Source organism: Protobothrops mucrosquamatus, unplaced genomic scaffold, assembly GCF_001527695.2.
Source record: "Protobothrops mucrosquamatus isolate PMUCROS unplaced genomic scaffold, P.Mucros_1.0 scaffold733, whole genome shotgun sequence".
Lineage (NCBI taxonomy): Eukaryota > Metazoa > Chordata > Lepidosauria > Squamata > Viperidae > Protobothrops > Protobothrops mucrosquamatus.
Window position 1 is genome coordinate 235,055 of NW_015387007.1, and position 24,579 is coordinate 259,633.

The window sequence follows — 24,579 nt, forward strand, 5'->3', positions numbered from 1 at the left end:
ACCAAGTCTTGAGGGCGCGGCGGAAGGAAGGGAGATCAGGGATAACCCTGATCTCTGGGGGCAGTTCATTCCAGAGGGTGGGAGCTCCCACAGAGAAGGCCCTCCCCCTTGGGGTCGCCAGCCGGCACTGTCTGGCCGACGGCACCCTGAGGAGACCCACTCTATGGGAGCGTACAGGTCGATGGGAGGTAATCTGCGGTTGCAGGGTCCCGGGGCCCCGGGACCATCTTTTGTGACCTTTTGACAAGCAAAGTCAATGGGGAAGCCACATTCGCTTAACAAACAGGCTACTGACTTAACTGCAGTGATTCAGTTACCAGCTGTGGCAAGCAAAGGCGTAAAATGGGGCAAAATGTCTCACTGAACAATAGAAATTTGGGGCTCAGTTGTGGTCGTAAGTTGAGGACTGCTTGTACTAGGTTTTGACTTTTCTTTCGTAGAAGGCGCTGAATTCGTTCTTTGACCCGTCTCCCGAGCAAGATGTCAACAGGATGCCTCACCCAGTTCCCGCCACAGGGGCTGCGTAAGTTATGCGAAGGCTCTTTGTGGAGAAAAGGAGGGAAAACCTTTCATTCCCTCAGTTATGTGGCCATGCTAATCCCTTTTTATTTGTATCCCACCTTTATTATTATTACGAATCACTCAAGGTGACTAACATCTCCAACATACCTTCCTCTTCCTATTTTCCTTACCACAACTTTGTGAGGTGATTTGGGATGAGAGAGAGAGAGAGAGTGACTTTTCACTCTTTCCTCATTTTCAAATTCGTTAAGGGATTTTTTTTTTTTACAGCCACTGTTCATAGTTATGAGATTGAAAGTTGACAGAGAAATGAAACTTGGTGTTGTGTGGAGCAGAACATAGTTCCCCATGCAAAATGACATACCTACAACCCTGCCTGCTGACTTGGACCCTACCTGATCATTTTGGTATTTATGCATAAATTATTTGTGCATAAGTTCTAATATAATGGATTTCTAAAACAATTATTGCATGCTACTGCATGGAGTTAGTTCAATATGATTCACAGCAACCAAACTTTTTAGGTCAGCATTGGTTCCAAGTCTTAACGGGGCTCTGACTTCCCTCTATTTGTAGTGAATCCCTATAGATCTTAAATAGGAGTACTATAGTCAAACTGATATACTTGAGATGTTTTGAATTTCCCCGCCAGTTGACCAGATGTCATAGTCATTGCCAAGGGATTGTAGGAATAGTCTAAATCACAGGCATCCAACTTTTGACTTGCCTGAGCTGCACTGAGTTGTCTTGGGCCGCATATAAAATATATAACTAGTTAATGTATACAGATAGTCCTCGATTTACAACTGGTTGTTAGGTGACAAAATTCACTTAACAACTGTTTCACTTAGCAACAAAAATTTGGGGCTCAATTGTGGTTGTAAGTCGAGGACTACCTGTATAAATAACAAACTTCCTTTCTTTTTATATTTTTAATAACCTTGTGGGGCCGCATTATCAGCTGTCCAGGGTGGGTGGACATGCTTGGTCTAAAATATTTGGGGGGGGGACTCTAGTTTGTCCCTGTCTTGTCCATGTTTTAAGTAGAAATAGTTGTGGTGCAGTTGGTACTATCCTTTGAATAATTGTGGTTCGGTAACATCTTTTACTTTTACCATCGTGACTAACTTTCGATGTCAATTGTAAAGAGTCGAACGAATTTTCAATATCGATCTATGTACATTACACGATACGGAATAAAAAGTGTTTATCAATTTGTTTATGTCCATCAGGAGCTGAAATCACTGGAACTTCTACGTCGTCGTGACTTTTTCACTGAAAACAGGTAATTTCACACTTATGATGGTTGCAGCATCCCTGTGGTCACATGATCAAAATTCAACCGCTTGGCAACTGACTCATATTTATGATGGCTGCATTGTCCCAGGATCATGTGATCATCTTTTGCAACCTTCTGACAAGCAAAGTCAATGGGGAAGCCAGATTTACTTAACAACCATGTTACTAACTTAACAACTGCACTTAACAACTGTGACAAGAAAGGTCATAAAATGGGGCAAAACTCACTTAACAACTGTCTTGCTTAGCAATAGAAATTTTGGTATTTTTGAGAACTACCTGTAATTTATCTGGTTCAGATAGTGTGAAACCAATAAATCATGGCTAACAAATCACACTGGATAAGTTTTACATGACAAGCTAAAACCTTAGGGCACCATAGGGAAATTGATCCCCACATAGCTTCAAGGCTGATCTCTGATGTGAAAAATTCTAAATGTTTCTGTGACAACCACAGCATGCTATGTAGTAAACTGGACCTACTGCAGATGGCAATTTTCTAAAATTAGTTTTTAAAGTCTGTGGATAAGTAAATGTTCTGGAGAAAATTGCTTTACGTAATATGTTTTAATCTGTGTGTGTGTGCATTCCAGTGTTGAGCTAACTGATCATTCAACTACCAATACTGTAGCTGCTGCAGTGAAAGCTGCAGGCAACTACCCACAAGATGACAGCACTTTTTCTTTAATTACTTGGAATATTGATGGCCTGGATTCAAATAATCTGCAAGAAAGGGCACGGGGAGTCTGTTCCTATCTAGCTTTGTAAGTATCTATCATAGTAATCCTATGGGCATCTAGTAGAAATAAGCCCCAATGATTGAATGAGATTAATTATAGAACAAGCATGCTCTGGACTACATTATGTATTTGTTTTGTACTAGCTACTTTTTAATAAGAGTTGAATATTTTTGTAATACAATGCTAAAATATTTATGCATTTAAGTCTCTAAGTAACAAAAAGTTTTAGGTTCTCTAAGGCTTTGCGGCAAAAATGTGTTACTTTGCCTGATGGCAAAGTTCTTTATTTCTTTTGTATCAGTAAAATATAACTACTCATCTAGAATATGGTAGAAATAATTATTTTTAATTTGCATGAATTGGAGAGTAAGTTACTGTGCTTCTGAAACAGTCTTAGATTTGTGTTTCTTCTCTGTTTTATTCAGTCATTATTCTCAATTTAACATTCTCATATTTATAATCTTAGAAATTCTAAAATGCTTATTAAAGCATGTTTTGGACAAGCAAATTAAAAGGACCTAAATCAAAATTACTATTACAATTTTTTTGCCAAAGGCAGCCCTCAGATGGTTCCCATTATTTCTAATAGCTAGCACTCAGTCATTTATGCTATTTAAGGTTAAAAAAAATCTGAAATCTTTAAAGCATGTCATCTATAATACACTGCAGTAATACATAGAGAAGATTATTAAAGAATTGCAGTGCTTCTTCTGAGTAGATGCAGTTGTAGTTAGCAAGTTACTTTAAACTGATCGAATGCATCTTATGCAATCCTATATACACACACACAGTATACACAGACAGACATGGTTAGAAGTGTTATCAAATGCCCACAGACATGCTCACATAGTTTAATATTAGTTTATCAAAATTGCCATCTTAACTTTATTAACTGTATAATTGCATGTATCTGTAAGCATCTGAATAGCTGGTGGAAATCTGAGGGTAAGATCAGATTGCAATATTGTATTGAAATAAGCTAATTTCAAAGCATGAGTTTTAAACTGGATTCATGTAAGAAAAATTAAAATGGTTTAAGATGTATATATAAAACTAGTCCATGATTAATGAATTAAAAATGTCTAGTCTCATAGCTGCATTGCAGGAGTGCAGAATTCTGTGAGACAGAGGTTTGCTTACATTATATAGTTTTATCATATGCTTGAATATCATTATTGATACGTAAGTAACATTCAGAAATAACTGTTGTGTGAGAATCATCACAAGGTTTTCACATCACATCTCAAGCAACCCAGAACTTTTAGTACCCTAAATAAAACCTGGAAAGTGTGAATTGGTGCACTGGTTATTTTAAAAAGGGCTAGAAGAAATTAAGTTTGGAAAATTGTGAAGTATTCTCCATTCAGTTGCTAGTACCAGTACCATAACTTTGTTTGCTTTTCTTCCTACAGTTACAATATGTCTCATTATAAATCTCTCTTTTTAATTTAGATACAGCCCAGATGTGGTGTTTTTACAAGAGGTTATTCCTGTATATTTAAGTTACCTCCAGAAGAGAGCAGTCAGTTACACAATTATTCCAGGTAAATGAAGTTATCAACTTAATGCATGAAGTTATAGTAGTCCCAGCTTAATGCAACAACTGCAAATACAATGGTATTTTTATGATACCGTATAATGCCACTATATAGAGCTGCAGAAAGTTGATTATACCAGAGTCCTAGGAAGAGGTAAACTATGGTTGGAATACATAAATGTGAGTTAGTGAATTTCAGCCTCATGTATCTGGTGTGGCTGTGTGAACTTCAGAAGTTCTTGTTTTTACCTAATTACACTTCGTTATAACCAAGACTGAAAAACATGTTGTTAACCTTGACATATATAATCCCTTAAATTAAACCTTTGGGGAACTTTCCAGAATACTCCAAAAGTTGTGTACCAGTTCAGTGTATAACTAAAACTGGAAATTATTAAATGCATGGGAAATAATTGGATTAACTGTGCTTAAATAATATAAATTAAACCCAATTTACTTCCTTTTACATGCACAGCTTTGGGATTGCAGGTTTCAGCTTCTCATGCAAAGTCCAAGTGTAATCTTGGTCCAAAAAAAAAGGTGAAACTTTGTTCAATGGGGTTAATTTAAAATGAGAAATAAAAATAAGTGCATACATGTCTGAAATTCCCCCAGACTCAAGGCTAATGTCTTCTATTGTGTGGAAATTCTGAGTGAAATACCATGATGTTGACATTTCTTTTTTTGTGTATGTTTGACCATCTGTCTCTCCAGGCAATACGGATGGTTATTTTACCGCCATCATGCTAAAAAAATCAAGAGTAAAAGTTTTAAAACATGAAATAACAGCTTTTCCTACAACCTCTATGATGAGAAATTTATTAGCAGTATATGTAAGTGAGTTTTACATCAGCTTTGTGGAGAAAATTGTTTAAAACATGAAATAACAGCTTTTCCTATAACCTATAGTCAAGACTTTTTAAAAGCAAGTTAATGGGACATTAGTATGGAAGGAAATGGGTATTCTCACTATAAACTTTGAACTGTTATTTTATTTTTACAAGTTAGCTTTGTATATTAGCTCTTTGTATTATAGAACATAAATACATTTGGACAAAATCAAAATATATGAGAACTTTTCTGTAATGTTACAAATGGATTGAAAAGCTAAATTTTCACTTATTGCAATATTAGGTTTAGCACTATATGTGAAGCGATCAACTATACTTGTGTTTTTTCATTTTCTCTTATACTTGAAAATAGTGTAAAAAAAAGTATGTCATTACTATTCTGCATACTTTGAAAAAGCGATGGACTGTGGATTAAAATGTCACTATGGATGTGCTAACTTGGGTCACCTTTAGTATATTAATCAACCAATTCCGGGGCTCTAAAACATGAGCTGTGACCTCCTAGGAGATCACAAGAAAATTTGAGAGGGTTGTGCTCATTACTGTTACACCTGAGCATGGTTACAGGTCAGAGGAACCTAGGCAGAGGGATTTATCTTTGCCACTCATCTGCCACAGCCTAATTCCAAGTGTTTCCCAAGGTGATCCCCTAAAATCAAGGCACTCTTGCCTACTTTCATATTCCAATTCTATGTAAGAAAGTGAAGCCCCTCTGAAAAGCTAAACAGAATTGGGAAGCAGTTGGGAACACCAAATATATCTATGCTAGTGAGTCCCAGTGGGGCTGGGAAGTGGAAGGACCTAGAGCAGGGGTAGGCAACCTTGGCTCTTTTATGACTCGTGGACTTCAACTCCCAGAATTCCTGAGCCAGCCAAGCTGGCTCAGGAATTCTGGGAGTTGAAGTCCACGAGTCATAAAAGAGCCAAGATTGCCTACCCCTGACCTAGAGGGACCACTGGACGGATGGACCTCTGGGCATGATATTCCCTGCCTAAAGGAAAAAAGCAATTGGGAAGTATCTGCCCTTTGGATCAGTACTGCCTCATTGGGGGTTGCATTTGGGACAGACAGACGTCTTGTTTACTTACAACAGGGGTGTCAAACTGCCGGCCTGCGGGCCGGTTTCATCATACCGGAGCCGCGCCCACCCCATTGCCGGCAATGGCGAAAAAGCTCCGATAGGTTGCGCGACGTCATGTGACGTCGCGAGTTTGACATGTCTGACTTACAAGGATGTCTGAGTGGGCAATATGGTAGGCAACGCAAGGAAAGAGGAAAAGCTACTTCCTCAGTTGTTGGCAAGCATTCTCAGAAGGAATAGCATTCAAATATGGGTTGAGCTGTTTCTGGGGGAAAAGCTGTTGAAGGAGAGTCCCAATCCAGAGCAGCTTCTGCAGGTGGCTTGTCTGGGAAAAATGGGAGTCCTGATAGAATTTGGTCTGAGTGTGTTATTTAGGGGGAGAGTGGTTGGCAACAAATTAATTTATTATTGTGGGAGATCACTGATAACCTGAAATAAATACAGCTTGCCTTCTTATTGATTTTCTATTTAATTAAGGGTAGGTGGATTTACAAGCTTTAAAAGGCTTCATTTTTATGATGATTAAAAATAAAAGGTGGAATGGGAGAACTGAGTAATGTAAATTATTTTTTTTCATTCTATGCATCTTTTTTAAAAAATCAGGTAAACATTTCTGGCAATGACCTGTGCCTTATGACTTCCCACTTGGAGAGTACTAAGGATCACAGTGAGGAACGTTTAAAACAGTTGAAACTGGTGCTTGCCAAAATGGCGGAGGTACCCAAGTCAAGTTCTGTGATTTTTGGAGGTGATACAAACTTAAGAGACAAAGAGGTAAGCTAGGACAAATGTTTTTTTCTTTTCTCTCAGATCCTTCTTTGCATTTTCTTTCCCAGTACCTACGGGTAGTCCTTAAATTAAGATACCAGTTGGGACCATAATTTCCATCACTAAGCAATGTGGCTAAGCAGTGTCACATGATCTCATTGCTTAGCAATGGCAATCCCTGTTGACATTGTTAACCAAATTCCACCAGTTGTTAGTTGAGGGCCCTCTCCAATCCAACCATTCCAGGCTATGTCCCTCCCGGTCTTGAGCCTCTGTTCAAGGGGCAGTAAGGGACTGCCTCCTCTTCACTACTACCCATCTGTTCATCTCCCTCCCCATCTTTGCCCTTTTGGCTGCCCTGTACAACAGCAGTCCCAGAACCACATCACTCTGGGGCTGCAAGAAACTCCTAAGGGGCAAAACAGTGGAAAGTCCCAGTAGTGCGGTGTAGCACAAAGCTCCAGCCATCCTGGGAAACACCAGCCACTCCGGGAAGCATCAGCAGTGTGGGGCAAAACTAAAGCCCAGCAGCATGACTCAAATCCCAGCTGTCCCAAGAGCCTCGGCTATCCCAGGAAGCCCCAGCAGCATGGTGTGAAGCTGCAGCCTAGTAATGCCGCCTGAAGCTGCATCTGCCTAAGGAAGCCACAGCAGTGCAGCAAAAAGCCCTTGCAGCCCCAGCCTGCTGCCCTCATCCCAACCCAACAACCCAGCCCCTTCTCTGCCACCCCAGCTGACCTGCACCATATTTTTGCTCCTACTGCCGACGCGTCATACCTGCTCTGGCCATGTAAGGCCATCTTCCCCAGGTTTTGTGAAGAAACCACAGTGCACGACTTTAGGAAGAAAGCCTTGCGCAGCCATTAGCTGCCTCACGAAGGGTCAGGCCGGGCATGCTTGATCAGCAGCAGGAGCAGGAAGATGGCAAAGATCAGCTAGGGTGGCAGTGGCTGTGGAATGCAGGGCACCAAAAAGGCACAAAGAAGCGGGAGATGGGTAGGGGGAGTTGAAGTACCTCTGCATTTGTAAGAGTAGGTGGACTGTCAAGCACCTGAATTTTGATCATGTGACCGCAAGGGTACTTCAGTGGCAGTAGCTTTGAGTATAAGTCATAAATCCCTTCATTCAGCACTGCTAAAACTTTGAACAGTTATTGAATGAATGGCCATAAGTCAAGGACTACCTGTATAGACAAGGTATTTTCCCCATATATTACATGTGTTTTCCCCCTCAATGAATTATTCATGATATTCTTTACTGAGCAGGATATTGGTGGTGGTTACAGATCTAAATGTTGATTGTTACATATCTCTATGTTCCCAGTTGTGTATCCCAAAATTACTGTTACTAAGGGGATGTGACTTCCTTTTCTCACGCTCTCAGTCTGCTTGATCACTGTTAGTTCTCTAGTAAGGTGGCCGGATCACTCATTCTTTGATAGCTAAAAGCATTGGCATACTTTTCCTTAATGTAATATCTGGATTATTTTTCTATAAGAACCAGCCCATACTTAATCAAAGGCAGGATTTTTGTCTTCAAATTGATGCACAATGACCAGGAAGAAATACTGATCTCCAACTCTATAAAAATCACTTGGATAGGGCCACTGATTTTAGAGAAGAAAGAATGTGAATTACTTTAGAACAGCGGTTCTCAACCTATGGGTCGCAACCCCATTTGGGGTCGATCGACCATTTCACGGGGGTCGCCAAGCAAGGCTGTCCGCCATTTTTTCCCCCTTTTCCGGCGGGTACCTTACTTCCCTTGAGCTGGGCCAGCTGGTGGTCGGCCTGCTCCGTCTCTGCCGCTTGCCAGCTACCCCTCGGCTGGCGCAGGGGGCGGAACCACGCATGCGCGGTGCTCCCGGGCAGGGAAAGTCCTCAACTTACGACCGGTTGGGTAGTCCTCGACTTACGACCGTTTAGTCCTCGATTTACAGCCGGTTTAGTCCTCGAATTATGACCGGTTGGGGGTCGCAGCATTAAAAAGGTTGAGAACCACTGCTTTAGAAGATAGATGTTTTCTGCTTTTCTGTAATTTTCTATGGTGTTAGATAATATTGTATTCCTCTGACATATCAAATGAGAACGTAATTCAGACTTGAAAGCAGCATGATGATTACTATGTTTACTGCTCTATTATCGCTTTCTGCTCTTATCTTTATCAGGTTGCTAAAATGGGTGGCTTACCTAACAATATTTTGGATATTTGGGAGTTCTTGGGCAAGCCTGAACATTGCCACTACACATGGGATACAAGCCAAAACAATAATTTGAATGCAAGGTACAAGTGCAAAAGTCGGTTTGATCGTCTGTTTTTCCGAGGTGCAACAGCTGGTGGACAGATTATTCCTCAGAGTTTGGATTTGATTGGTCTGGAAAAACTAGATTGTGGCAGATTTCCTAGTGATCACTGGGGATTGTTTTGCAATTTAGATGTGATACTGTAAGAAAAAAACATTTCACTTCTCCGATTTTTATGTTCTTCAAAATTTTAAACCAGTTTTAATGTTAATTTTGATTCACAATCGTGTAAACTAAGCAGTTCATTTTACTTGTTTGGGGAATCCTTGCTTAGCAAAGATAGAACATTCCATTTAAACTATTAAGATCCCATGCAATGCAGAAGACATTTTAGTTAATTTGTGCATGTGTGGGAAGAAATTATTTTATGTTGTGTATATTATTCAAAAGAATAGAATAGTTTACTAAACACATCGTAATTTGTTTTTAATAAAGCATTCTTGTGAGTCCACTTTAATGACGCTCTGTTCTGGTAGCTGAAATGGGGAGATTATAAATTCAGGAAGAAAAAGATAAGACTATAATTTCAGGACCATTAATCCATTGCTGGAATATCCTCTAATTCCTAGTTCTTCCCAAGAATCAAGGGTTGCTGTTAGTGAACACCACCCAAACCTGTTCTTCAGTGGCCTTTTCTTTGAGTGCTCAGCCCCTAACTTTTCATGGTTCTACTGCTCCTTATTTGTTCCCCGAGCTTTCTAACTGGAGGAAAATCAAAAGCCAAAGAAGCACCTTCTGCATGACATACTTCTTCCAGGAGGTGGTAGGAACTGGGGCCAAAAGAAGAGACAACAGTATTTTTTTCATGGCAGAAAGGTGGTAGGGACACTGAAGGAGAGAGAGCTAATCTGAGCAAGGGCTGTGTTGCAAAAGAACAGGCCTCTTCTACTTGTATTTCTGTTTTCAAGCCAAGGTTTTGATTAATAGAATTTATGGCTCCAGTGTTAACTGTGTTTTTAACATTTCCAGCTCTCTAATTAGCCAACTGCTGCTGCTAATATACGATGTCCTGCTATACAGAAGCTTAGTACTTTATTTCTTAGCCTAACCACTAGATGGATATGAAAGGAATGCATATTACAATTGAATTGAGTACTTTATTTGGCCAAATATGATTAGACACACAAGGAAGTACAGAAGCATTTAGTATACTTGCAAAGCAATAGAGAGAATAACAACAATAGTAATAACAAGTAAAAGGGAGATCTAAACATAATAAAAAGGATAAATAATAGTACAGTCATACCATATGAGTTAATATACATACACATTAGACAGAACTGTGAGAATTAGGTGTTCAGCAGAGTGACAGCACAAGGGAAAAAAACTCCCTGTGTCTAGTTGTCTTGGCATGCAATGCCCTAAAGTGCCATCCCAAGAAACAGTTTATGTCCAGGAAGGGTCTGTAGATATTGTTTCAGGCCTCCTCCTGACCCACACAGTATACAGGTCTTCTGTGGAAGGTAGACTGGTTGCAATTCTTTTTGCAGTCTTAGCTATATATTGGAATCTGTACCTGTCCTGTTTGGTTGCTGTATGAAACCAGACAGTTATAGAAGTACCAATAACAGGCTCAATAATTCCTCTGTAAAACTGTGTTAGCAGCTCCTGGGGCAGTCTGAATTTCCTGACTTGATGCAGGAAGAACATTCTTCGTTGTGCCTTTTTAATGATGGTTCTAATGTCAAGCGTCCATTTCAAGTCCTGGGAGTTTATAGAACCCCAAAACTCGAAGGACGCTACTGCTGATACCGTGCTGTCAAATATAATAATATAGTAATAATATAGTAAACCACTCCATATTAAAACCACTCCGACTTGCTGGCTTCCTATTCTGAGCGATATAGCACCACCGGTTTTACAACAGAAAGATGCACTAGTGAGGATATACAGAAAAATTACGAACAGCTCACTCCTACAGGTGCATGCACTTATCAGTCAGAAGACTCAAATCCAGGAAGTCCCCACTGGCACTTGCACAACATCTGCCCGACAATTTTAACTGCTATTGCCAGTGGAAAGCCAAATAGGTCGCTGAACGCTCAGACATAGGAAGACATATAAATGACCACAAAAAAGGTGGTCATTTGAACTTTGAACTACCATGTCAGCAATGGGCAATCCTAAATAGGATTTGCACTTCATATGGCATCTGCTGGGACTCTGTATAAATGGGGCATGGTATCCTCCCCTCAGTATGACTATGGGGTCCTACATCAAACTATAGATCACAGGTGAGGGCATACAGCGGTCCGATATCTGATTTTTTTTTAATATAAACGATGCTGCGCTTCAATAGTTATATGGCCTTGACATCGGTATTTGAATATAGATCGTTTTAGCATTTATATTTTATTGTGTTCTACTAATCTAGATGAAATGTTAATATATATTGCTAGTCCGTGTATGATATGCCATATGTTAAATAATAAAGTAAACAATTGGAAATCATGAGGTTGCTTAAATATAAAGTTGGTTGGTGCATGGTTTCTATTGTGAGAGTCTTTCCTGCAAAGCGATTTCTCAGCAGCCTTTCCTTTACATTGTGAAAAAATGCTCAAGACACATGATAAAGAACGCTGCAGTCCTTTTATTTTTTATTCTCCTGCTAGCTGAGGAATTCTGGGAGTTGAAGTCCACTGTGAATTTCAACGACCCCAACTCTTTGTTACCAGACAATCTCTCATCGGAAGGGGTCCAGACTGGGAACGTTATTAGGACAGAGACTCGAGACTTCTGTCAAGGAAACTGGAGTACTGAAAACGAAATGACGTCATACGTAAAAGTCGACACTCCGGAAGATATCTCTCCACACAAGGAAAGTTTTAGTACAGGTTAGAATTTAGTTTACAACAAGTGGACTCCAATCAAGGTGTACAAACATGTCAGCAATGATCAAGGCATCTGAGCTAAATTTCAAGTGTTGTTGCAAAAGGTCTGAATACTTGTGCCAATGTAATATTTCAGTTTTTTCTTTTTAATACATTGACAGACAGTTCTAAAATTCTGTTTTCACTTCGTCATGATGGGGTATTGAGCGTAGATTAATGAGGAAAAAAATGAATTTCAACAACTGTAGAATCAGGCTGCAGCATAACAAAACTGACAAAAGCAAAGGGGGTCTGAATACTTTCTGAATGAATTGTATAAAGAACAGAACAATAGAATAGAACAGAACAGAATAGCTTTATTGCCTAAGTATGATTGGACACACAAGAAATTTGTCTATAGTCTGTGTGTGTGCGTGTGTGTATTTCCATATATAGAGAATATCATCATTTTAGCCATTGTCTATCACTGCAGAATGAAGGCCTCTTCCACATGTTTCCAACCAATACGATCGTGAGCTGTCTTTGGCAATTGGGCCTGCAATACTTGCTGTCATTGATCCATCTTGTTTTAGATCTCTTTCGTGGACGCTTTTTATCGTGGGATCCATTCTGTGACTGCCTTGGTCCACCTGCCTCAGTTCTTCTCGCTGTGTGACCAGCCCGTTTCCATTTCAATTCTTTACTCTCTTGATGATATTGTACACTTTCGTTTGTTCTCTAATGATCCACGTGCAGGTCTTTCTATCCCTGGCTTATAATGCTGAGCATGCATCCTTCCACGGTTCTTTGCACAACCACACGTAGCTTTTGTATCGATTGTGAGGTTAGTGCCCGTATTTCACCGGCATGTGTTATATAAATATTTTTTGTTATGGTATTGCTTTTTTCCTGTTTCCCCCTGTATTAAATAAAGCAGCAGCAACAACATCCGTGAGGGAAACATGGAGCTTTGCTATTGCTTTCCATATAAATACGAAATCACACCAAAGTATCCAGTATAAAGTCACCGAGGGTTTACTATACTACGTTCTCCCTTTCCGCTCTCCTGTGTCTGGTGCAGGGGTAGGCAACCTCGGCTCTTTTATGACTCATGGACTTCAACTCCCAGAATTCCTGAGTCAGCGTAGCTGACTCAGGAATTCTGGGAGTTGAAGTCCATGAGTCATAAAAGAGCCGAGGTTGCCTACCCCTGGCTCTGGTGCATAGGCGCCGATTATCCCTGGGACGCTCCGAGGCTTCCAGGGGTGACTTCTGGGCTCCCATAAGAGAACTGAGGGGAGTGCAAAGACGGGGTTGGGATTGGTCGCCGGACGGGAGGCCGGCGGACGCGGCTTGATGGGTCTGAAAGAAGCCAAGCGAGAAAGGCGCCGTCCTCACACGCGCGCACGCCCAGAGCCTCCCTCCCACCTTCCCGACAAACATCTCCCGGCGCTGAGCATCCTTCACTAGTTGGGCCCTGCCCCCTCTGGACCGCGCACTGAACGGCTCCCCAAGTCCTGGGGAAGAGACGCGGATGGAGGCGGCTTCGTCCCGCGGATGTCGCCGTCGCTGCCTGATTGCCGCCGACCATCGCCAGGTAAGACGAAGCGGAGCTGCCCCCCACCCCCGGCCTGCTGTCGGGTGGGGGGGGGGCGGGGGACGGGCGGCTGGGGTGAGTGCAGCAGCCGTGAGCCCAGGGAAAGCGCCTGCAGTCTTGACGGGGTGCTTCTGGGTAAGACCCGGAACCCCTTCAGCCGGAGTTTCCCCAAATAGATCCATGGCTTGCCGGGAGGAAATGCGACAAGCCTCACCGATTCCAGGTAGCGCCTCCCTTCCCCCCCCCNACACTTAAAGTTGCTGGGGTTGAGAAACAATGGTCTGTTAGAGAGTAGCCTTCCCCAGGTCTGACCCTTGCAATAATCCTGTCTCTGAGCTCTGAAGACAGTTCCTTTGACCTCATGACTTTTGCTTTACTGCAGTATGCATTTTCAGCTGTGAGGCCTTCTATAGAGAGGTGTGTTCCTTTCAAAATCATGTCCAATCCATTTAGTTTACAACAAGTGGACTCCAATCAAGGTGTATAAACATGTCAGCAATGATCAAAGCATCTGAGCTAAATTTCAAGTGTTGTTGCAAAGGGTCTGAATACTTATGCCAATGTGATATTTCAGTTTTTTCTTTTTAACACATTTACAGGCATTTCTAAAATTCTGTTTTCACTTTGTCATGATGGGGTATTGAGCGTAGATTAATGAGGAAAAAAATGAATTTCAACAACTGTAGAATCAGGCTGCAGCATAACAAAACTGACAAAAGCAAAGGGGGTCTGAATACTTTCTGAATGAATTGTATAAAGAATAGAACAGAATAGAATAGTTTTATTACCCAAATATGATTGGACACACAAGAAATTTGTCTATAGTCTCTCTCTCTCTCTCTCTCTCTCTCTCTCTCTCTCTCTCTCTCTCTGTGTGTGTGTATTTCAGTATATAGAGAGAATATCATCATTTTAGCCATTGTCTATCACTGCAGAATGAAGGCCTCTTCCACATGTTTCCAACCAATACGATCGTGAGCTGTCTTTGGCAATTGGGCCTGCAATACTTGCTGTCGTTGATCCATCTTGTTTTAGATCTCTTTCGTGGACGCTTTTTATCGTGGGATCCATTCTATGACTGCCTTGGTCCACCTGCCTCAGTTCTTCTCGCTGTGTGACCAGCCCGTTTCCATTTCAATTCTTTACTCTCTTGATGATATTGTACACTTTCGTTTGTTCTCTAACGATCCACGTGCAGGTCTTTCCCAGTGTTTCTCAACCTTGACCATTTTAAGGCATGTGGACTTCAACTCCCAGAATTCCACAGCCAGCATTGCTGGCTGTGGAATTCTGGGAGTTGAAGTCCACATGCCTTAAAATGGTCAAGGTTGAGAAACACTTATCCTGTCATATAATGCTGAGCATGTATCCTTCCATGGTTCTTTGCACCACACGTAGCTTTTGTATCGATTGTGAGGTTAGTGCCCGTATTTCACCGGCATGTGTTATATAAATATTTTTTGTTATGGTATTGCTTTTTTCCTGTTTCCCCCTGTATTAAATAAAGCAGCAGCAACAACATCCGTGAGGGAAACATGGAGCTTTGCTATTGCTTTCCATATAAATACGAAATCACACCAAAGTATCCAGTATAAAGTCACCGAGGGTTTACTATACTATGTTCTCCCTTTCCGGTCTCCTGTGTCTGGTGCAGGGGTAGGCAACCTCGGCTCTTTTATGACTCATGGACTTCAACTCCCAGAATTCCTGAGTCAGCGTAGCTGACTCAGGAATTCTGGGAGTTGAAGTCCATGAGTCGTAAAAGAGCCGTACCCCTGGTCTGGTGCATAGACGCCGATTATGCCTGGGACGCTCCGAGGCTTCCACGGGTGATTTCTGGGCTCCCATAAGAGAACTGAGGGGAGTGCAAAGCCGGGGTTGGGATTGGTCGCCGGACGGGAGGCCGGCGGACGCGGCTTGATGGGTCTGAAAGAAGCCAAGCGAGAGAAAGGCGCCGTCCTCACACGCGCGCACGCCCAGAGCCTCCCTCCCACCTTCCCGACAAACATCTCCCGGCACTGAGCATCCTTCACTAGTTGGGCCCTGGCTGTCCACACCCACTTTCCCCCCCCCCTCTGGACCGCGCACTGAACGGCTCCCCAAGTCCTGGGGAAGAGACGCGGATGGAGGCGGCTTCGTCCCGCGGATGTCGCCGTCGCTGCCTGATTGCCGCCGACCATCGCCAGGTAAGACGAAGCGGAGCTGCCCCCCACCCCCGGCCTGCTGTCGGGGGGGGGGGGCGGGGGACGGGCGGCTGGGGTGAGTGCAGCAGCCGTGAGCCCAGGGAAAGCGCCTGCAGTCTTGACGGGGTGCTTCTGGGTAAGATCCGGAACCCCTTCAGCCGGAGTTTCCCCAAATAGATCCACGGCTTGCCGGGAGGAAATGCGACAAGCCTCACCGATTCCAGGTAGCGCCTCCCTTCCCCCCCCCGGGCGGTCGGCCAAAAAGCCTCGATTCATCTCATCTCATCCTCTGATAGGGTTGCCAGGTCTGCTTCCCAAAAAATAGCGGACAAGCGGGAGAGGGAGGGGGTTAAGTAGTAAAAAAAAAAGTAGACTGTACAGCTTTCGATTAGGTACCATTTCATCCTAAAGCTTTTGAATAAAAAAAAAATGTCCACTATTTTGTGAAAAAAAATAATAGCGAACATAATGTGAAAAAAGTGGACTGTCCACTCAAATAGTGGACACCTGGCAACCCTAACATCCTCATCTCATCTGAGGAGCTCGTGATGCTGCTCTGAGACCCCCCCTTCCCCCCCCCAGATCGATATTCCCTATAAACATGGCAGATCGCATCGCAGATCTTGCAGTGGCGACTAGGCGGAAAAAAAAAATTCATACAGACCCGCCTAAGGCAGCTGTGAGAAGCCCACCGCTCCCTCCCACCTGACTGAAGTTGAAGAAAAACAAATTTCATTTTCATTTCATTTCATTTTTTCATTTTATTAAATTTATACCCCGCCCTTCTCCCGGAGGACTCAGGGCGGCTTACAGCCAGTTTAAAAAACAATAATACAATACCATACACATTTAAAAATGATTAAAAATAAATATTTGAATAGGCCGCTTCTACTAAAATTTTGTTAAAACCAATTAAAATGAAAATGAAATGAAAATGAAAATGAAAATGAAGTTGAAGAAAAACAAATGTATTAGGTTGATCCGAAGGATGGGGGACATTGACTTGATTTGGCTTTGTGAAATGACAGGCTCTTGGTAAAAGCAGGCTGGCCAACAGTAGGCTGAGGGCAAAGGATAGGATTGCTTGCTTGGAGGAGACGATTTATCATTTCCTATATTGAATAGTTCACAATGTTTACGGGATGCATGGTTGCAATAAGAATTCAGGACTGGTGTCCTCCCTTTAAAATTGACACCAAAAGTATTAGACTGAAAAAAAAAACACCCAAATATAGCATACACATATATTTTAGACAGCTGCATAGAATGTCAAAAACTGGCAACTCTTAAACTGGTTGTCAAGATTTAACAGAGCAATCCTATGCGTGATGGGGAAAAAATAAATAGCGTTGAGTGAGTTTAGTGGTGTTTACTCCTTGGGAACTGGACTAGAATAGCATTCACTTATTTTCACATACAGTATTTAATAAGGTTCCCTCCCATTTTTGCATCCAGGTTTTGAGATAGAGTAGTAAAATCCATATGAGCTAACATGTATTTTCAATTTCAAAGTGATTCTGATGTGTGATGACAAAGGCTGCCGACAGACCTCAGACCATTTTTGTATGATGATTTCTTAAAAGTATTTTGTGCTGCATTTCATATAACTATTGTGCAATGAGGAGGAAAAATACATTACACTGGTATAACTTGCCTAAGGAGAGACAGTTGCAACCTTTGCTGCATATTCTAGACAGAATATTTTGATTTCAGTTCCTTAACCTCACATCATGTTTCATTCAAACTGTTACTCTACTTGTAGACAAAGAATGTGTTAAAAACTAATCAGGACTGTAACTCTGTGATAGAGTTATTGCAGGGGAACCTGGAGTTTCTCTACTCGGAAGATTTTCCCCATTTATCTCAATGGAGGTTTTCCATTCCCACGGTAATAAAAAGGGTGGGTTCACTTGGCAAGAGTTCCATTTGTATTGTTTTAGGGCTATGGATCAGATGTTTCGTTTCTACTATTTTAAAATCTGTTAAGTTACCTTTGGTATATACTATGCATTTATGTCTAATCATGACACTGATGTCACAATCTTGTACACATCTACTTGAGCTCAATGGAGCTTAGCCTGAATAAGGAAGTGACTGAGCTGCAGAGATAGTATTACTTCAGCCAATGCATGATGAATTGCTTAACCGATTGCATGGTCAATCTTTTTGTAGTTTGGGTTGTATACTTTGCTTGAGGAAATACTGTGACTAAGCTGATTCATACAACCCAGTGTTAAGCATCAAAATCCTTGTTAGTTGTCTTTGTCAGTGGAAAGCCAATGAACAATGTTGGTACTATAGTTTCCTAGTAATGAGTTTTGTACACTACACATTTTGAATGGGATGGTGTCCAACTCTCTAGGTCTAAGAATAGCAACTCTCCATCGCCGGTGCCAAGGTACCCTCTAGGCCAGGGGTGGGGAACTTTGGCTCTTTTATGACTTGTGGACTTCAACTCCCAGGAATTCTGGGAGTTGAAGTCCACAAGTCATAAAAGAGCCAAGGTTCCCTACTCCTGCTCTAGGCTGCTTCAAGAGATCCCCAAGAGAAAATAGTCATATATTTTTTTTTTTAAAAAGCCCTTTTAAATAATGGTAAACTTGTGTTGCAGTGGTCTCAGAAATTTCTCACAGGTGAGGTCCCTGTAAGTGCTGGTGAGAAATAGGGGGTATGTGTGATCAAAAACATCCCAACGGAACTGCTTCAAAAGTTCTTGGGTGCGTCTAGTGGCGTGTGGGTTAGGGTCAGCATGCCCTGACGCTTGTTATGGATGGCTCGTCTGAGTTTTCGTAACGTTTCACAGTAGACTTCTGAATTGATGGTCGAACCACACTCTATAAACTTCACAAGCAGTAGTCCTTTGGCATCTTCACATTTGGCAGGATTTTCTATGGCAGGATTCATTTTCAATTCATCTAGTGGACGAGTCAACTGCAACACAACCGTCTCCTTCCATTCCTCACTGCCTACTGAACTACTGCGCACGACGCCATTGGACGGGCGTCACTATCCCCACCTATTTCTCGCACATGCTCAAATGGAGGTTTATTTCCGAATTGTATAACTTTTCTATAGTTTTATAGGAAGACAGGCCCACATTATAATCTCATTTCTCATTTTCTTTTTACTTTCTGCAACTACAATTGTCCCTACTTCTATAGTCAGATGGTAATAAATATACTTCTGTCTTGTTTTTTTTTTTAACTTTTCAACTAATACCCATGGCTTTCTTTTACTCCTTATTTTGCCAGCCCTGCAGATTCCCCTTCTTGAAATCAGGCTGTGTAAGATAAAGTTTACGATAAGATTGTATAATTTCCATGCTACCATCTGAACAGGATTTGGTACTTCCTCCTTATGAAAGGATGTCTCTTCTGCCAGGTCTGAGAATCTTCTGTTTACTCTTGGTGGCTCTAATAGGTAAGCCCTCCCTCCCACTATTCCTGTTGTTAAGGTCAATTCCTTCCAAAATCATAGGAGAAAAGTAAGGATGTATTTAGTCAAAATTATCCACTGAGCATAGAAACTGGCAAAGCTGTTAGGACAGGAAGTGCTTAATCATCCCTGTGCATCTTCCCATTCTGATTCCCCACTTTCTTCATCCATGTAGCCTTGACATTTGTAAACTACAGTGGATATTAACAATAATAAGAACAGAGATACTGCAGATCCTTAATTATATATTTGTCACAGAAGCACCCCTGAATTGAACACTCACCGCTTAGAGGTAACATGCAGGTTTGGCATGGAGAAAACTCCAGCTGCTCAACAAACAAGACTATCCTTTTTTTTTTTTTGATGACTCAGCAAGCTGCTTTGTTATTCAGTTTAGCTGAAGTGTCCTACTCTTGGCTTCTGTAGCAATTTAAAAATACATGAAATTTGAGTTTTGGGGTTTTAATTAATACACACTTCAATAAATGTGCTCTGCTAGGCAAGAGTTGAGTGTTTTTCTGGTTTTATTTTATAGCTTTCTTGAATTGCTTTTCTCTCTCTCTCCATATCTCTGAACTCTTATATTTCCAAAGATGAAAGAGAAAGGAAGGAAATAATGACAGAACCATTGAAAAATAGAACTATATGAATAATAGCTATCTGATGCCGTGATAGCCTAGTAATAATTGTAAAAAAAAATCCATGAAAAATTTAAATGGACATACATTGAGTTACATTATACTATATAAAATGTAAATTAATAATAGTAAATTCTCCCCTCCCACCAAAAACCTTAGCGTTTTCTTAGAGGTAAATGCTTATCTTCTCTCTTATACCAAAGTCTATTTTTCAGGGTGTTCCTGTCAGCAGTGCAGGGAAGGAACCAAGTACACTGACGCAATACTTCCCAATTTAGAAACAACTAAAATTATGCGGGTCCCACGTGCTGCGTCCATGTCAGATTGCCTGGCAGCCTGTTGTGATCTTTCAGATTGCGACTTGGCCTGGATGTTTGAGCGGCATTGCTATGTGGTCAGTTGCCAACATAAAGGAAATTGTGAGCCCAAGAAAATGGAGAAGGTGAAGTCCTATCTGACCTTTGTGGTCAGAGCTCCCCAGAGACCAGCTACCTTGCTAGGATACGGGCAAGTGCCATCCAATGTGATCCGCTCCATGGCGTTGGCAAGTGACCCCTCTGAAGAAATTGGTAGCCTCAAGGAGCTCTCATTCCTCAGCAAAGACCACAGTCTTGAGGACTATCCCAACGAATATGCTGAGATGGATCAGAATCCTTTTCACACTAGCCTCAAGCCTGAGGAGAAGGAGACTGTTAACTATGCGGATTGGGGATCAGTGGTGACCACTGAAAATGGCTTCAATTCTTCAGGACTCGGAAATGGAGACAAACAGGAAGAGGTACCTCAAAATGAGGAAGTTCATTTGGGAAGCCCTATGAATGTCAATACATCTGAAAGTATTCCTATCACTGAACATCCTGAAAAGTTGACAGATGCTTTGGGCTTGCTGGATACATCTGCAAATGATTTTGATTTTCATCCACCTACCAATGAAGTGAACAGCAGCTGGGAGGAGGAGGTATGTGTTTTCACACACACACACACACACACACACACACACATCACACATCCCTAATTATTTGCTGTTACCATTGGTGCATCCTAAGCCTTATGTCTATATACTTTGATGGAAGGTATACACAATTAGTGTGAATGTGTACATATTCCCATTGGGTTAGATCACAAGGGTGTCTAAATCAATAATTTTGACATTGACCAACAAGATGCCGTTGGAAGGTGAACAAACAGGCAAAGGCTAAACTTGGAACTGTAACAGCCTTCCTTACTCTGACAGTCTCTAGATATCTTGGGCCAAGATAACTTGATAGCAGTTGGAATATAAAATATACTACCAAATAATTAATGCTGAATTCCCTAGCCAGTTTGGAAGGCTGCCATATGATGTGACAAATAGCGCTTGGCAGATGTAACCTTTATTAATTCAATTGTCACGTTAACCAGTGATCAGAACTGTATCTTGTGGCAGCAAATTCCATAAACTAATACTTTCATAAAGCATTATTATTATTATTTATTTATTATTATTTATTCAATTTTTATCCCGCCCTTCTCCTTACGGACTCAGGGCGGCTGGATGCATGAGAAGAAGTATTTCTTTGTGTCTGTCTTCACATTTTATCTTTTTGGATGTCGCATGTATCCTAATGACTAGGGCTGAGCAAGTATTGCAAATTCCATGCAATATTATTTGATGCTAGTCAGCATCCAGAGGACCATCAATTCCGCACCCAAATAACTTTGGATTGGCAAATTTCTTCATTCTTGATGAAATTCTGAGCTGGCATAAAAAACAAGGCAAAGCAGATTTCTTTAAACATCCTTTTATGAGCAAAGAAATACGTGTGCACATGTGATAGGAAAAAGATCTAGTTGCTTCCTATCATGTAGACTGAAGCTACCTGCCATTCAAGTACATTACCTAAATGAAGGTAATGTAATTATTCAGTTTTGTTTGTTCCACTAAGAGGCTGCATTAAAACAAAAATAAATTTTGTTAGAGAGCCATGGTGGTGCAGTGGTTAGAATGCAGTATTGCAGGCTAACTCTGCCGACTGTCAGCAGTTCGATCTTGACTGGCTCAAGGTTGACGCAACCTTCCATCTTTCCGAGGTCACTAAAATAAGGACCCAGATTGTTGGGGGCAATATGCTGACTCTGTAAACTGCTTTGAGAGGGCTGTAAAGCACTGTGAAACAGTATATAAGTCTAAGTGCTATTGCTATTCCTAATCATAGAACTGCTGCTTGTATCTTACGTTTTGGCTAATTATTAAAAGAAGAATGAAAAGAGAAGGGATAAACCTGTGTATATAAGGGTGTTTGTGCAACTCTTGGTATTTTGGAAAATATAGTATTTTTCCAGACTTTGCTGATAATATTGTCGATTCTAGCTAAATTAGAATTTTGAATCTAGAGCTTCCGATACATGCTTATTTTTCAACATTGTGTACCAGAATGTGAAAAAAAATTACAATAATGATATATTCCTGCCCTTTGTCTTGTAGGTGGTAACACATCCTCATAATCCTCCTTCATCGGGAATTCTGGAATTTCTCTCCACCATCCCGGCACAAACTGAAGTATCAAACCCAGATAATTTCATACAAACTAAACCCACAACATTTCCCACCAGGGCTCATAGCACTGCACCTTGTGCTGCAGGTGAAGTTACGTTTTCCACATCGGCCACCAAAGCAGGTAACATGACTTCATTATGACTGAGATTTTGAGAGCATATTCATAATACCAATCTCTTTCTTTGTTGAGATAGTCTTCAAATTATGGTTGAAGGACTTCCTGGTTTAAGACTGCGATGTTGGAAGAATATCTCTTGGTTAAATTGCCAAAAACCTAAGATTTTCCCGGAGGTTCTTATCCAGATACAGCAGTTGGTTACCATGGAGAAGCCATCATTGCGTAACTCCTTTCTCTGAGAAGCTCTTGCTATTGAGACACTTGAGATGTTTTTAATAGGCTAAAACCTATCTTCCCCCTAGATTCCCCCCAAACTTTAATGTCTGATATATTTTTATTTATGCTGTAATCATTGTTAACCTTTAGTTTTTCTATGGACAGCCATTCCGTTGTTCTTGTTGGCTCTTGATATATTTTAATGAAAAGGCAGTCCAAATTATTTAATTATTTCCGAATAATTAAAAAGAAAAGGATTGGCTTCAAGCAAACAGACAGAAATGTTGATTTAAACGTTCAGCCAAATGAGATAGTCTAATGTATGTTCTTCTTTTGGCTTGATTCTGTATTTTTAGTTTATTTATTTAGTGTTTCTCCATATTTTTGTTTTTTATTAAAATTAGCACATAAAGAAGAAGGGTTGTAATCTATCCTGTTTTATTAGTCTGTTTTATTTTGTTTCTGGGAGATGTGTATTTTCTTGCTGTTTTTTTTTTTTTTTTTGGGGTGGTGGTGGTGGTGGATGGGGATATTTTAAAAACATTTATCAGCTGCTTGTATTCTGAAGTGATACGTCCAAATTCTCCACAGAGTTCCAACTTAATTCTGTCTCATATGGAAATAAGTCCACAGAAATTGAGAAAAAGTGGAATTATTATCATCCACAAATGATTAGCGTACACCAGACACCAGGAACAGAAGATTGCCCTCCAAAACAGTATACTCAGCCCCTCCCTTAAATTACTTCCTTTAAATTTTTTAAAATTTCATTATGTGTATAGGTTGTTGGGAAGTATACTTGGCCATTAACTAGAAAGATCCTGGACTTTACCAAAACCCTAACACAGAGCTGTTAGAATTGTTTCTTGGCTAATAACTTTTGGTGAGCATTTTGCAAGCCTGATTTAAACAGAAGAGAAACATGAACAGTTAAATTCAAAGTGAGAACTACAGTAATCAGCCATTGTTCCTGTCTCGAAAGAAAATCCCTGCATGTCTATGAAGATTCTCAATCGTCCAGGAAACTTTCTTTTTTTTCAAGAAAGTTCAGTTGCCTCGTGAAAAAGCATCTTTGGGACAAAAGACCTGCATGTTGGAATAACCTAGACAGCTACATGACTCAAAATTAAATCCTATCACTTACACTGAATATCAAATCAAATCAAATATCTTTATTATGGTCTTTGACCAGCCTTTACAATAAAAGAGTAGAAAGAGAAATAGTTATTAGGGAATGGGAAAAAAATAATAATGGGACAATAAAACAGCATATCTAATTTAAAAAATTATGCATTTGTTTAACTTAGTGAAAATATACTGTATATGGCCACCTGATATGTGCATATAAGATTAGCGTCCTTTAAAAAATAATAAACGCTTCATTTCTAAACTAGGTAGCATCATCAGTGCTGAGAGACCAGGTCTGGCAAGAATGTCTTGCATAGTAAAAGTTGTAGGACAAGGGGAGAGTTACAATTCCTCTATCCTATGAAAGTGACTAGGCCGCAGGGTAGGGAACCTTGGCTCCTGCTGACTCAGGAATTCTGGGAGTTGAAGTCCACAAGTCATAAAAGAGCCAAGGTTCCCTACCCCTGGTAGTGCTATTTCTCTGTTGCATAATAGCAGACATAATTATTTGTGCTATATTTTCTTCTTTGTTTAGAAACAGACTATATTTATGAATGGAGCTTGATCACTTACCCTGATAGCTATGACGGTGAAATGAAAGAGAAGCACACGTCAACTCTAAAACTTTCTCAAGTGAGTAGGCTCTTGCCCAATCAAACTTGTATGAAGTCCTGGATATCTGGAAGTGTTCACATTTTCTGATATGTGTAATCCTCCCTGTTTGCCACTTGAATCTTTATTGATAAAGCAGCTGCTCATATAAGATTCCTGATCTATGGATGTGGGTATCAGTATAACCATGGCTTCCAATCGTAT

At 40.9% G+C, this 24,579-nt stretch overlaps 1 protein-coding gene across 1 annotated transcript; it reads left to right on the top strand.

The window, feature by feature from the left end:
* Positions 1-440: 440 nt before the first annotated feature.
* Positions 441-10,371, top strand: TDP2 (tyrosyl-DNA phosphodiesterase 2; the record flags this gene model as incomplete). The annotated part of the gene is given in 6 exon segments (XM_015818380.1): positions 441-523; positions 2,415-2,585; positions 4,014-4,105; positions 4,813-4,931; positions 6,635-6,805; positions 8,967-10,371. Coding segments are annotated over 6 exon segments (918 nt in total), but the record flags the coding sequence as incomplete, so codon positions are not given.
* Positions 10,372-24,579: the final 14,208 nt, after the last annotated feature.